Below are 12,418 nucleotides of genomic sequence, written 5' to 3'. Positions count from 1 at the left end.
TCCATTTATATTCATCACCTCTGTAAAGCAAGAAGGTACCACATCCACCCTTCACTTCGGTAGTTATACCCACTTAATATTTGCCTCATTTATTTCATTCAATGGCCAATTAACACCTACTTACACCATTTACTTTATTCATCCTATAGATGTCTTTGAGGTGGGGTGAGGCCTCCAAACCAGTATCCGCCTAAAATTCTCATATACATCCCTGACATGCACCCATATGGGAATGGTAACCCCCTCCCAATCCTCGCCTCGAGGGGTACAAAATAAAATTAATTCACGCTCCATCACCTACCCGTATATCCACACCCGCCTCAAACCCATCCCTAGACTCGACTTTTTTTTAAAAAAATAATTTTGAATTTAAAAACTCTATTCTAGAGTCTCCGACAATTCGGTTGTCTGATTAGAGTAATTGAGTAAATAAATAAAATATTATAATATGTACATTAGTAGTAAAATATGTTGATATTATTTATAATCAATTAGAGCAAAGATAAGGGATGTGGGTGGGTCCAATCTAAAATTCATCCTCGCCCTATCACCTACTACAGGTAATTTTTTAACTCCATCACCGTCAAACTTAATTTCCTCCATTCCCGCCCACTTGTGAGGATGATGCGCAGGGGATCTCACAAAGAGGACAACCTGACATCTCTGTATTTGGTAAATAAGCCACTTGCTCTTCAACGTACTAACTTTTGTATACATTGACATAAATTTATTATTAAAATTAATGGTATTAACTATAATTTTGATAAAAATATTTAAATGTGACATACATATTTAGGATTGGGTGAATGTTCTAAATTCAAGATTCAAATTTGCCTCATCGTCAAGGTGGGTACATGTTATTCTTATACCGGCACATCAACATCAAATCTTTATTTATTAGTTAATATTAGTCAATTATCGACGTTTATTTTTGTCGTCAGACCAATCTTAAATCCAAACTCGCCCCATCATCAAGATTTGATGTTGGTATACATAAGAAAATGTTATTTTGCACGGTTTACATATGAAAATGTTAATTTTGCACGAAATTTTATAGATACGAAGTAAGTGATATTACAATCCTTTACAATAACATATAAACAATATTTTTTGTTGTTGCAAACATAATAAAGAAACTTAGACACTTAGATTCTATGACTTTAGAAATAGTTGATTACGATATATTAGTAAAAAAAATTAATCAACATGACTTTAAGACTTAATTCAATAATACTCCGTATGAGAGAATAAATTATTACTCCGTATTCATGTTCCGTATAAAAATATTACCATTACTCCGTATAATACTACCAAAATTTATTTTGATTTTTAAAATAAAATATAGGATTTTTCCACTATCCTTTATATGTTATATATGTCTTAAGTACTTGCATATTTGTCAACAATAAAAATTCGTTACATATAGTGATGATCAAGATTCATAAGTTATCTTTGTTAGACATATTTTTTTGGGTACTATTAAAAAGTATCTTTTTAGATACGTTTTTAGGGTACTATTAAAATGTATCTTTTTAGACACGTTTTTAGGGTACTATTAAAAGGTAATATCCTAATATGGTATTGAAATGAAATATATAATTCTTATAATGGATTTGTTTAATTAGGAAGGAAATAAAGAAGCGGAAAATATTTAGGAGGTTTACGATCAACAAAATATTTAGGATTTATAATGACAATCAACAATATTTTTCCTTAATTAAAATATTTTTTTAATTAAAAGAGAGGCGGATCAATGAGTGACAATTATCATCACCACATTGATTTTCTGTTTTTTAGTATACTCCGTATTATATAGATAAAAATATCATTTTAGACATGTTTTTAGGGTAATATTAAAAGGTAACATCCCAATATGAATTCGTATAATGAATTTGTTATTAGTGATTTTGAAAATATATATTTTATTAAAATGAAACTTTTATCATTATAAAATAAATAACTTTGGGAAATTCTCACCGGTAGCAATGTACTTTGGCAAATTTTCAATGGTAGCAAAAATTTTGCCAAATTCTCTCAAATAGCATTACTTTTATAAATTTTCTCTGTAGTAGTATTATTTTTGTAAGTAACACTTAATAAAAAAAAAATTAGCAACTGATCTGATTAATAAAAAATAATAAATAAAATTTCTAAACCACAGAAAATCTAAAACACAAAAATCTAAACGAAACAACAATTAAACATTCGTTTCATCGTCATCTTCAAGACATCAACTCTACTTCTTCCAATTAAGAAAATCCCAGAAAATCAATCCAAATGTTAGCTCTTGATGCAGTTGTTCGTGGTTTTGAAGAATCATCCCAAAAAAATGGAGGTTATTGTTCGATCCTTTATTGAGACTTACTTCGATTGGAAGCGGTTGATTACGACTTAGGAGGTCCGGTTTCTATCGCTTAATCCTATAAAAGATCCCGAGACACCCACCTCCCTCTCTTGCACTAACCCACCACCATCGGAAACCAACCTACATCCAACCGCATCCGGCACCACTGACCCATGCTCGGCCCTCCGGCTAGCCACCCACATATGTCGCCTAGTTCATCCCTAACAATCATCTTCATCCTCACGTACAATGGCGGACCCACGTTGGGGCCAGGGCGGCACGTGCCACCCCCGGAAAATTAAAAAAAAAAAAAAAAAAATTGGAATTCTCTATTTATGACCTTTTTTAAAAAGGGCATATAATAAATCTTCCTAAATTGATATAAATGTGCACCTTGTTGTAGTGGTTATTGAAGATGCGACTTTGTTTGAGTTTTCCCCCATTGTCCTAGGTTCGAAGCTCGTGATTAAGCACATTTGTATAATTTTTTTCTCTTCAACTTATTTGTCTTTTTGTTCTTCCTTTTTGTCGTTTTTTTCCCAATTTATTTTTTCTAATTAGTAAGTAAGATTTTCCATCATCACTAAAAATCAATTATAATGTTTCTTTTTATAAATCAAACCACTTTTTTCCCCCTTTTTTTTACCAAATTAATTGGACTATATTTAAAATAAGATATACTTGGGCACTTTTTTCTCTCTCTCCTTCTCTCTCATCTGGAAAGAAATTATACTTCTATTTTTGGCCTATTTTCTTGTTTTTTCATTGTTTTTTCTTCAAGTTCTGTCGTTTTTGTTTCTTTTTTGTTGGTTTTTTCCCAATTTATTCTTGAATTTTTCCTAGATTTTTTAGGTTCTTGATTCTCATCTATGGATGCGAATTTTACTTTTAGAGTTTCAATAAATGGAAAGGTGATTTGAATTCATACGGATTTTGAGTTTATCATCAACTCGTCGGTCGGATAATTCGTAAACAGATTGCGAAGATTTCTAAAAATATGTGAACACATCGAAAATCACTGTTCGCATCAAGCTAAAAGCGGGAGTACGAGTTGTGCTATAAAATGCAAAATAGTAATTGCTGTGATTGTAACAATTATGTGTTTTCTCTCATTTGTGGTATGCAAATCTAAATCGATGTCATATGGATGATCGTTAAAAAAAATCTAAGAGTTACCCACTATTTATTTATTTTATACAAAATTATATTAATATTTTTTTATATACTAACAACTACTCGTATAGCTTTCCCTCAAAAAAAAAAAAAAACAACTATTTGTATAGCTTTTGTGCCACCCCTGACTTACAATCCTGGGTCCGCCACTGCTCACGTACACGTACATTACCTTCAATTACTGCAGTATAAGTGTTTAGCTTAGATCTCCCATTAGACATGAGTTAGAGCTCTCCATGTGGAATGACCGGTCGAGTGCTGCTCAGTTGGGAAATCTTCTCACTTCAGTGCTAGTTCATAATTCCATACTCCACGCAACCCCTAGCTCCACTCTCTTTCCTTATTTTTTTTAGTTCTCCATTATACTCCGTAGAAGACCAAATTAACTTTTGTTTGTTTAAAATAAATAATAAAAAAGAAGTAGGTGCTTATTTTTTTAATTTAGTTAATTAGATGCTTATTATTTTAATTAGGTGCTAATTACAAAAATAATGCTACCATAGAGAAAATTTTAAAAAGTAATGCTATTTGAGAGGAATTGGGAAATATTTTGTTACCATTGAGAATTTACAAGAGTTGATTGCTACCAAAGAGAATTTTCCAATAACTTTTATACATATAAAGCTAACTTTTAAGCATTTTGAGTTAACTTTTACTCCGATATACAATATAAATTTATTATGAACCATGTGCTTGTAAGACCGTACTATAATTGTTATGAATATTAATAATCCTCTTTACTTTATGACAAAACATTTGGAATTCGATACTCCAAATGTTATTTCTAGGCAAGGGTTCCCCAGTATGGTATTGAAATGAATTATATATAATTCATATACTCCGTAATGAATTTGTTTAATTAGGAAGGAAATAAAGAATCGAAAAATATTTATAGGAGGTTTATTATCAATAAAATATTTAGGATTTATAATGACTATTAATAATATTTTTCCTTAATTAAAATATTTATTTAGTTTTTTTTTTAATTAAAAGAGAGGCGAATCAATGAGTGACACTTGTCATCACCACATTGATTTCCTCTCTTTTAGTATATTACTAGATTAGATCCCGTGCACGCACGGATTTTGATATTTTTTTTCACAAAATATTTTAACATACTGCATAGTTATAACATTTTTAACATACTCGTTTAAATTTATTCATCTAATATGCATATTTAAAATGCTAATATAACAATTTGACCAAAATATTAAGTGATATATTTTTCATTATTAATATAGCGATTTGACTAAAATAATACTAATTTAAAATAATTATTATTACGTATCTATTATCGCCATAATTTATAAACTAAAATTTGTTTCCATACATAAATAGTTTATAAAAAAAAGGTAGAGAATAAAAATAAAACAAAACATATACACTTTTTTTTGGGAAAGTGGTTTTTGGCGGGAAAAAATCGCACCAGGAATTGACATGTGTCATTCCTGGTGTCTCTTTTAGTATATAGTAATTGATATAGATTGACCATTTTTAACAAGTTATGTAGTCATTCGTAAAGTCGTTAAAATCTAATTTGTCAATTTTCGCAATTTAAAAGACGCCTACAATGAGTGACCCACCAGCTCGACCCAGCCTATAATCATCTCCGGTGTCCGGAGTCAAGAGCGTATTATGTCAAAGAAAAAGAAATGTTCCCTATAAGGAAAAGAAATCTCCCCCATGAGCAAAAAGAGATCTTCTCAATTGTTTACCATCCAACAAGAATCTAAGACCTTTGCCGAGTTGCCGCCGCATCAATACGTACACGTCTTCACTTTTCCCTAATAATCAATCAAAATACTCCTCCAAAAATGCCTTTTAATCGTGATTTTTTAATTAAAGTTACAAAAATAATAAAAATATTCCACAAAAGATAAACTTACGCAACGTTGAGGACTTGAGGTGCTGACTTCCGAATAACAAAACCCTAATTTCTCCCCCCTTTCTTTTCTTCTTCCTCCACCACTCAAAAACCAGTCTTATCATCTTTTTCTCTATAAATTCCCATCAACCCCTTATCTTTTCTTGCTTGTTTCAGATTTCCCTCCTTCCATTCTTTTCTGGGTATCTTTTAAATTTCCCTTCTTTATCACAAAATTAAAATCAATTTTGATTCTTTAAAATTGCATTCACATTCTTTTTCTATCTGTATTTATAATGGCAATGCCTTGCACACATTTCATATCATCCGAAAAAGCAGCCATGGAGAATGGGTTTTTATTAGGTTCACCCAACTCAATTTCATCCGCTTCTCGGGTTTTAACCCAGGACGAATTGAAGAAAATTGCAGCTTACAAAGCGGTAGAGTATGTCGAATCGGGTATGGTGATCGGGTTAGGAACTGGGTCGACTGCAAAGCACGCAGTGAGCCGAATTGGGGAATTGTTGCAACAAGGGAAACTCAAAGATATTGTTGGAATACCCACTTCAAAGATGACCCATGAACAAGCTGTTTCATGTGGGATTCCCTTATCGGATCTTGATACATACCCGGTTGTAGATCTTGCAATTGACGGCGCTGATGAGGTCGATACATTCATGAATTTGGTTAAGGGACGCGGCGGGTCGTTGTTGAGAGAGAAGATGATTGAGAGTGCTTGCAAGAAGTTCATCTGTATTGTGGATGAAACAAAAATGGTTAAGCATTTGGGGGGCAGTGGTTTAGCTATGCCGGTTGAAGTTGTGCCCTTTTGTTGGAAATTCTCTGCTCAGAGGCTCAGGAACTTGTTTGAGGATTCTGGGTGTGTTGCTAAACTTAGGGTTTACCCTGAAAATGGTGAGCCTTTTGTCACTGATAATGAGAATTATATTGTTGATTTGTATTTTCAGAAGGATATTGGGGATCTTAATGTTGCTAGTGATGCAATTTTGAGGTTGCCTGGTGTGGTTGAACATGGTATGTTTATCAATATGGCAACTACTGTGATTGTGGCTAGTGAGCTTGGGATTACAATCAAGAATAAGTAGAGTTTTTAGTATTTTTTGTTATTTTTGAATTAGGTGAAATTTTGATATTGAGTAGGTTGATAGTATGAAATTAGTGTTTTCATACAATGTATGGAAACTGATTTGAGTTTTCCTAGCATTAACTTATGGTATCACATTGTACTTTTATTTATATCAGAAATTGAATCAGTGGTTAGATGCTATCAATTCTCACACATTGAGCATGTGGTATTGTTTTTAATTGTAGTTGTTAACTCATGGATGTATATTTTAAACAAGAAGTAAACTAAAGGGGCCGCGTAAGTTTTGTGGCTAATTGATCCTATTGCTCAATTATTTCAGTACCTATGGATTGAAATTGAATTGGTAATAAAACTATTGGATTTATGCGAGTTTTCACCCTCTCTCTCACGAGGGTTGCTAACCTAAGGGTGAATGAATTGATCTAATAGTAATGCTAGCTTCTGCATTAGCAAATCTTCTTCACTGTCTATATATAACTCTTTTTTGTTGCACTAGCAAATCTTCTTTGCTGTCTAATGGTATGCTGCCGTTGCTTTTGGTACGCCTTGTCAACTTTCAGTTTGACTTGTGCCTTTCAACTTGTTACTCATTTGCAAGCTGCCTGTTGGGTTTAGGAGTAAAGTTCACTGTAGGCATTTTTTAGCCTTATGCGCATAATCAAATCTTGTAGATGCTCCAAGCCACCACGAGCTCGGTCTATTTTCGTTTTGATTGGCAGCTACATGTTGGCTGCTTCTCGTTCTGTTCCTATGATGCAAGTTACTTCTGTCCAGGATAGAATTTATATACTGTATTATTGTTGCTCTGGCTTTTGAGTAGCAAAGCTAGCAGATTCTCAGTGTCAGCTCCTCTCTGTTGCATTCCACTGAAGCAAACTAAATGTTACTGTAGGATAATAGGTATTTTCTATGTATTGCTTTTAACTGAAGAATTTTCTCTGATATGACTCTGTTGGCACAATTAACAATTGTATGATTTAGTTTTATCTATCAATCAGACAATGATCCTTCATCAGGTACCGGCATGTGGCTGGTTGTGCATTTTGTCACGAATTTGTATGTTAGACATTGAAGTCCCTTTGCATGTTTCAATTATTGGTCTGGCTTGACATGCATTTCTGGATTAGATGTAGGATTTTTGTTTATGCATTTGGTACTTTCGAGGAATGTGGTTGTTCACGCTTGCAGTAATTGATCCTTGTTACCTTGATTTTGTGAGTATGAATCTTTTCTCAGAACTATTTTCTATGTGTATTAGCAGATGTACCAAAATGCGTAAATACCTGCATTCAAAGAACGCTCAAGAACTGTCAGGTCTTTTTGTATCAAATTCACTTGATTATTATGGTGTATCATATTACGAAATATCACCATTCGGTCATATTGGTGAAGAAAAGAATGCTTGGAGTCATGATTTCGTTTTTACTTAAATAAAAATTTGACTAACAGGTGATATTTTTACAATGAGAGCGTCTCAAGTGCCACACAGGCAATTGCTGATGAGCCTTGTGCGGCTTGTGCCTGATGGCCTCATCCCTCAAAACGCCTTTCATCACTGATCTGCTGTCTGTGTCTAGGTTTAATTAATATGAATGTGAATAACTTTGTAGTTCTAGTATGCCTGAGGCTTTACTCTTGGCATATATGTGACTTGCAGTTAGATGTGGATTACAGCTCTGCATTGTAGACAAATCATATACGAAGTACTTCGTATTTGATGAATAATGTCAATATTGATTATATTCTTTCTACGAACCTTTTACTTGACTTCCTTTTCTCCTCCCCCCTTCCCGTGGCAGAAGATGTTAAGGCCCTTTGGGATGTTGATAGATTTTTGCTTGTATGATTTGTCCTTCATATTTGAATATTGCGACATGTTTAACATCCACATCCAGTTAGGACATGACTGTTAATTGTGATTCCTGTGGACCTCAGGGATTGTATGTTTAAGCATCATCTGTACTGTATTGAACCATTGAATGAAGGGTGATCATGTTATGGTGGGTGGTGATATTTTATGTTTCTTACCTATATTATATTTTCCTATGCATTTGTTCTTGCTAAAATGCTCGCAGCAAGTGATATGACTGCTATCTGAAGAAGCAAGTATCATGCTGCCACTCCAGTACACAAGTATAAATGGCGGTCTGCAAGTTCAAATCTGCTGCCAATATTGAAGAACAGCCGCACTTGGCTATTGCCTATTGCCTATTGGTGGTGTGAACAATAGTACGTGTCCAAGACTCGAAGTCCAACACGATGAGTCAAGTGTCCTATACTCATGCTCGAGTGTAAGGTATGTTATACAAGTGTGATTTACTATACGGTATTAACAGTTTGATTGAGGAAGTCTAGCTTATGATAAAAACGAGTCCATTATACTGTAGTTTGGGAAATGAAAGAAAATATATTTTAGAACTCGTTTATCCTACCCCTTTAAAAAGCAAGAACTCTCTTCTTAACTCTCCTTAAGAATAGTGGATTTACGTCCACGTCCTTAAATTCCTTCATTATTTACGTCCCTGCCATTACCAGCTGTCAGTTTTTCATTAACAAATGATCCAGGTGTCCCCCTTCCCTGTCTTCGTCCTCCTGCGTCCTTCTACTTCCCCCCTCTGCAATGGCGTTCTTCACCTTTCTCGGCTTTTCCTCTCCATCTTCCATTGTCTTCATACAGCTCCTCTATCTTCTCTTTCCTTCGCCTATTTCCTGCCTATTTCCTATCAATACTCTGAATTAACAGCAAACCCTAAATCCCTAATTTTGGGATTTCAATGAACCAGAAGAATCACAAAATTCCAAGCAATGCCTTAAGGTGTCCACCCCTCTTTCTTTTGCTTCGGGCGGCTGATTTCCTTTCCTCGACATGCCGTAGGTGCCTCCACCCTCCTCTTCATCGCGGTGGCCCCTCCGCCATCTTCTCTCCTACCTTTCTTCTTCGATCTGCTGGTAAATGCGAGTATCCAACTTCATTTTAATCCGATCTGCAGCTCTCCATCGCCGTCTCTGGCAAGGTCTTCAAATAACACCTTCAAGGATTCCAATGCAAAGCACAGATTCAGAAAATTAGTTGCCTATGGAATCCTCCAAGGTGTTATTGGAAATCTTGTTGAAAGATGCGACAATGGTGTTATTCGTTGAGAAATAGGTAATATTCCAGTTTAATTTGTTAAGCATCTAATTGCAAAATTTGCTTTGTGGGGTTAATTTTGCGAGCAATTTTGAGGTGAATCTTGTTTAATTAATTTAGGAAAATTTGTAAATAATAATCCCACCTTTGGCCGGTTTTCTTTAATTAATCCCACCTAAGCGATATTTTTTAATAATCCCACATTTAAGCCCTAACTACTTTAATTAGACCTAACAGGTAATAAACCTGATTTAGCCGGTGAAGCGTCCCACGTGGCATTATAACCGTTGTAACTTTAATTTTTTTTTTCCCCCTTTTTATTTCTTTATATCTTCATTCTTTCTCTTTCTTCCTCATTTTCTCTGCGACATTTTCTTCATCTTCTCCTCTGCGAAAATTCTTCTTCTCCTCCACCATTCTTGCTCCCTCACACCTCGTCGTTCAATTCAATTACTATGGCTGGTTCAAAGCAAGTACCTGTCGGATCGTCTTCATCAAATTCAAGGGGAGGAATGGTACCACCATTGTTGTGTGAATGTGGGAATTACTCTGTTGTGCGTACAGTTAAGCGAGGTCCAAATGTAGGAATGAAGTTTCATGGCTGCCCTTTATGGCCGGTAAGATCCTCTGATTTGTTGCAATTTTTTTGATTTCCACCACAAGTCACGAATTGTTTGTAAAGGTCTTACCTTTGCAATTGGTTTAATTCGTGTATTTAGGATTCACTCACCCTAATTAATGACGGTTTAATTGAGTTTTTGTGTGCTAAATTAGTAAGGTTGTTGACTTTGGTTTTGGTTTTGGTAAGGTTTAATTGAATCCTCTCCTTGTCTGGACTCTCATTTAATTCACTCGTGGTTGATTAATTTGGTTGTGTTAATGAATTTGGCAAGGTTGTTGAATTTTGGTTTGGTTGATTAATTTTGGTTTGGTTGATTAATTTGGCTGTGTTAATGACGGTTTAATTGAATTTTTGTGTGCTAAATTAGTAATTGATTTTGGCAAGTTTGGTGAATTTTGGTTTGGCTGTTTAATTTGGTTGTGTTAATCGTATTGTAGGATACGAAGTGCGAATTTTTCAGGTGGATTCTTCCTGATAACAATGAACTTGACCACCTTCAACTTAAGATTTTTGAAGCTAATACGACCATAGCTGAGATGGAGTATGACAAGAAGTTGATGGAGGAAAAGATCAAAAAATTGCAGACTAAAAAGGATAATATGGAGGAAGATGTTCAAGAAATGAAGAACGAGCTTTGCCAAATGCGTATTGAATTGATGAAGAGTTCAAAGAACGAAAGGAATTGTACCATGGCTCTGTATTTCTCATGGGTGTTTTTTGCCCTTCTTGTTTTTTGGTTGAAGTAGTTAACAATAGTTTGTTAACAGTTAGTTTGTAAGTTGTTTCCATGGTGGCAATAAAATGATCAAGTTTGTTGAGTTCAAATCGCGAGTTATTTGACCCCTTTGCATTACGACTTAGATGACAATGAACTATCCGAAATTACAAGCATTGTTTTAATAATGTGCAAATTGTTGACTTAAAATGAGCAACAGTTGACTAGAAATTGGCAAGGGTAGCATAAGTTTACGAGAATTGTGCAACGTGACTTTAAACGAGCATAAATTAACGAGAATTGTGCAACGTAAGTCGAGCATAAGTTAACGAGAATTATGCAACGTGACTTTAAACGAGCATAATAGAACTTAAGTTACACCGAAAGAACTTAATTGAAGAAGGCGTAAATTGTTACAACAACATAACTTAACAAGTATTAGTTTTCAAAAGCACGTCCATTCACGCATTAACTTCCAAAGCATATGTGAACTACACAAAATAAGAAGGCCAAATTCTTGGCTAACTAATTGTTGTTGTAGTGTGCAAAATCTACCAATTCTTGCCTAAATTCTAAACTACACAAAAAAGGCCAAACAGTTGAAAGTTAATTAGGCTAAGCTGACTGCCACTGCTACTGTTAGCTAACTGCTACTGCTACTGTAAGCTTCTGATTTCCTGCACAAAATGGTCAAGTTACTGGCAGTAGGTTCATTCATCTTCACTTGTCCTACTGAGTTGGTTGATGAGCACTGGAAACTTGGCTCGACTGTGTTCCGACAAATGTTGCAACCTATGTGACGAAAGTAAACCAAATGAGTGAAGACACTTAAGGCTTCAGCAAGTTAACAAACCACAACTTAATGAAATAATACCTGATTTTTACCCCTCCCTCTCCCTCTCCCTCTCCCTCTGCCTCCACTTGTTGTTGCAGTCCCATTCGAGGCAACATACATTCCCACACCAATAGGTACCTGTTTGATGAAGTAAATGAGAATGAAAAAAAAGCCAAACAGAAAACAACATCACGCAAACATAGGCAGAAAGAAAAAAGGGAGAGTAAATGAGAATTAGAATGTAGAATCAAAGCTTACTTTCTCTTTACCCCTCCCTCCATTGTTTCCCCTTCCCCTTCCAGTATTTCCACCCCTAGAACCCCTACCACCTAGGATCATCCTCCCGCCTCTGCCAAGTTGGCTAGGTTGGCATGAAGTAGAGTGAAGCTGAGCATTTGTTGATCGAGTGAATCGAGAAGATACAACTGCAGAGGTGGGTGTGTTTGTTCTTGAATCTGTCGTTTGACTTATGGTAGATGGGGCAGTAACAGACGGAGCACGAGAGTGAGGGGGCTGACCATCCTTCCTTGGTCTACCCCTAGGTTTTTTTGGGGCTGGTTCTGCAACAACAGCACTCTCTCTGTTAGGACATCGTCTTTTATTATGCCCTTTGACTTGACACACACT

At 35.1% G+C, this 12,418-nt stretch overlaps 2 protein-coding genes across 2 annotated transcripts; both read left to right on the top strand.

Moving 5' to 3' along the window:
• The first annotated feature begins 4,934 nt into the window (after positions 1-4,934).
• On the top strand, positions 4,935-6,673 carry LOC110778183 (probable ribose-5-phosphate isomerase 2). Its single transcript, XM_021982748.2, has one exon. It carries the CDS (start codon positions 5,678-5,680, stop codon positions 6,485-6,487), a length of 810 nt encoding a protein of 269 aa, XP_021838440.1. The 5' UTR covers positions 4,935-5,677; the 3' UTR covers positions 6,488-6,673.
• Positions 6,674-6,813: 140 nt separating this feature from the next.
• LOC130472550 (uncharacterized) lies at positions 6,814-11,065 on the top strand. The gene is made up of 2 exons (XM_056843879.1): positions 6,814-10,236; positions 10,679-11,065. The coding sequence occupies exons 1-2, from the start codon at positions 10,075-10,077 to the stop codon at positions 10,985-10,987; spliced, it is 471 nt and encodes a 156-aa protein (XP_056699857.1). The 5' UTR covers positions 6,814-10,074; the 3' UTR covers positions 10,988-11,065.
• The last annotated feature ends 1,353 nt before the right edge of the window (positions 11,066-12,418 follow it).

The sequence above is a fragment of the Spinacia oleracea genome, chromosome 4 (assembly GCF_020520425.1).
Source record: "Spinacia oleracea cultivar Varoflay chromosome 4, BTI_SOV_V1, whole genome shotgun sequence".
In the NCBI taxonomy this organism is placed as follows: Eukaryota; Viridiplantae; Streptophyta; class Magnoliopsida; order Caryophyllales; family Amaranthaceae; genus Spinacia; species Spinacia oleracea.
This window is presented reverse-complemented; position numbering and strand designations above follow the sequence as displayed.

Coding starts and splice junctions, on each gene's coding strand:
- LOC110778183 (XM_021982748.2), top strand. CDS start 5,678: ATGGCAATGCCTTGCACACATTTCATATCATCCGAAAAAGCAGCCATG.
- LOC130472550 (XM_056843879.1), top strand. CDS start 10,075: ATGGCTGGTTCAAAGCAAGTACCTGTCGGATCGTCTTCATCAAATTCA. Junction 10,237..10,678: donor ATGGCTGCCCTTTATGGCCG/GTAAGATCCTCT, acceptor ATCGTATTGTAG/GATACGAAGTGCGAATTTTT.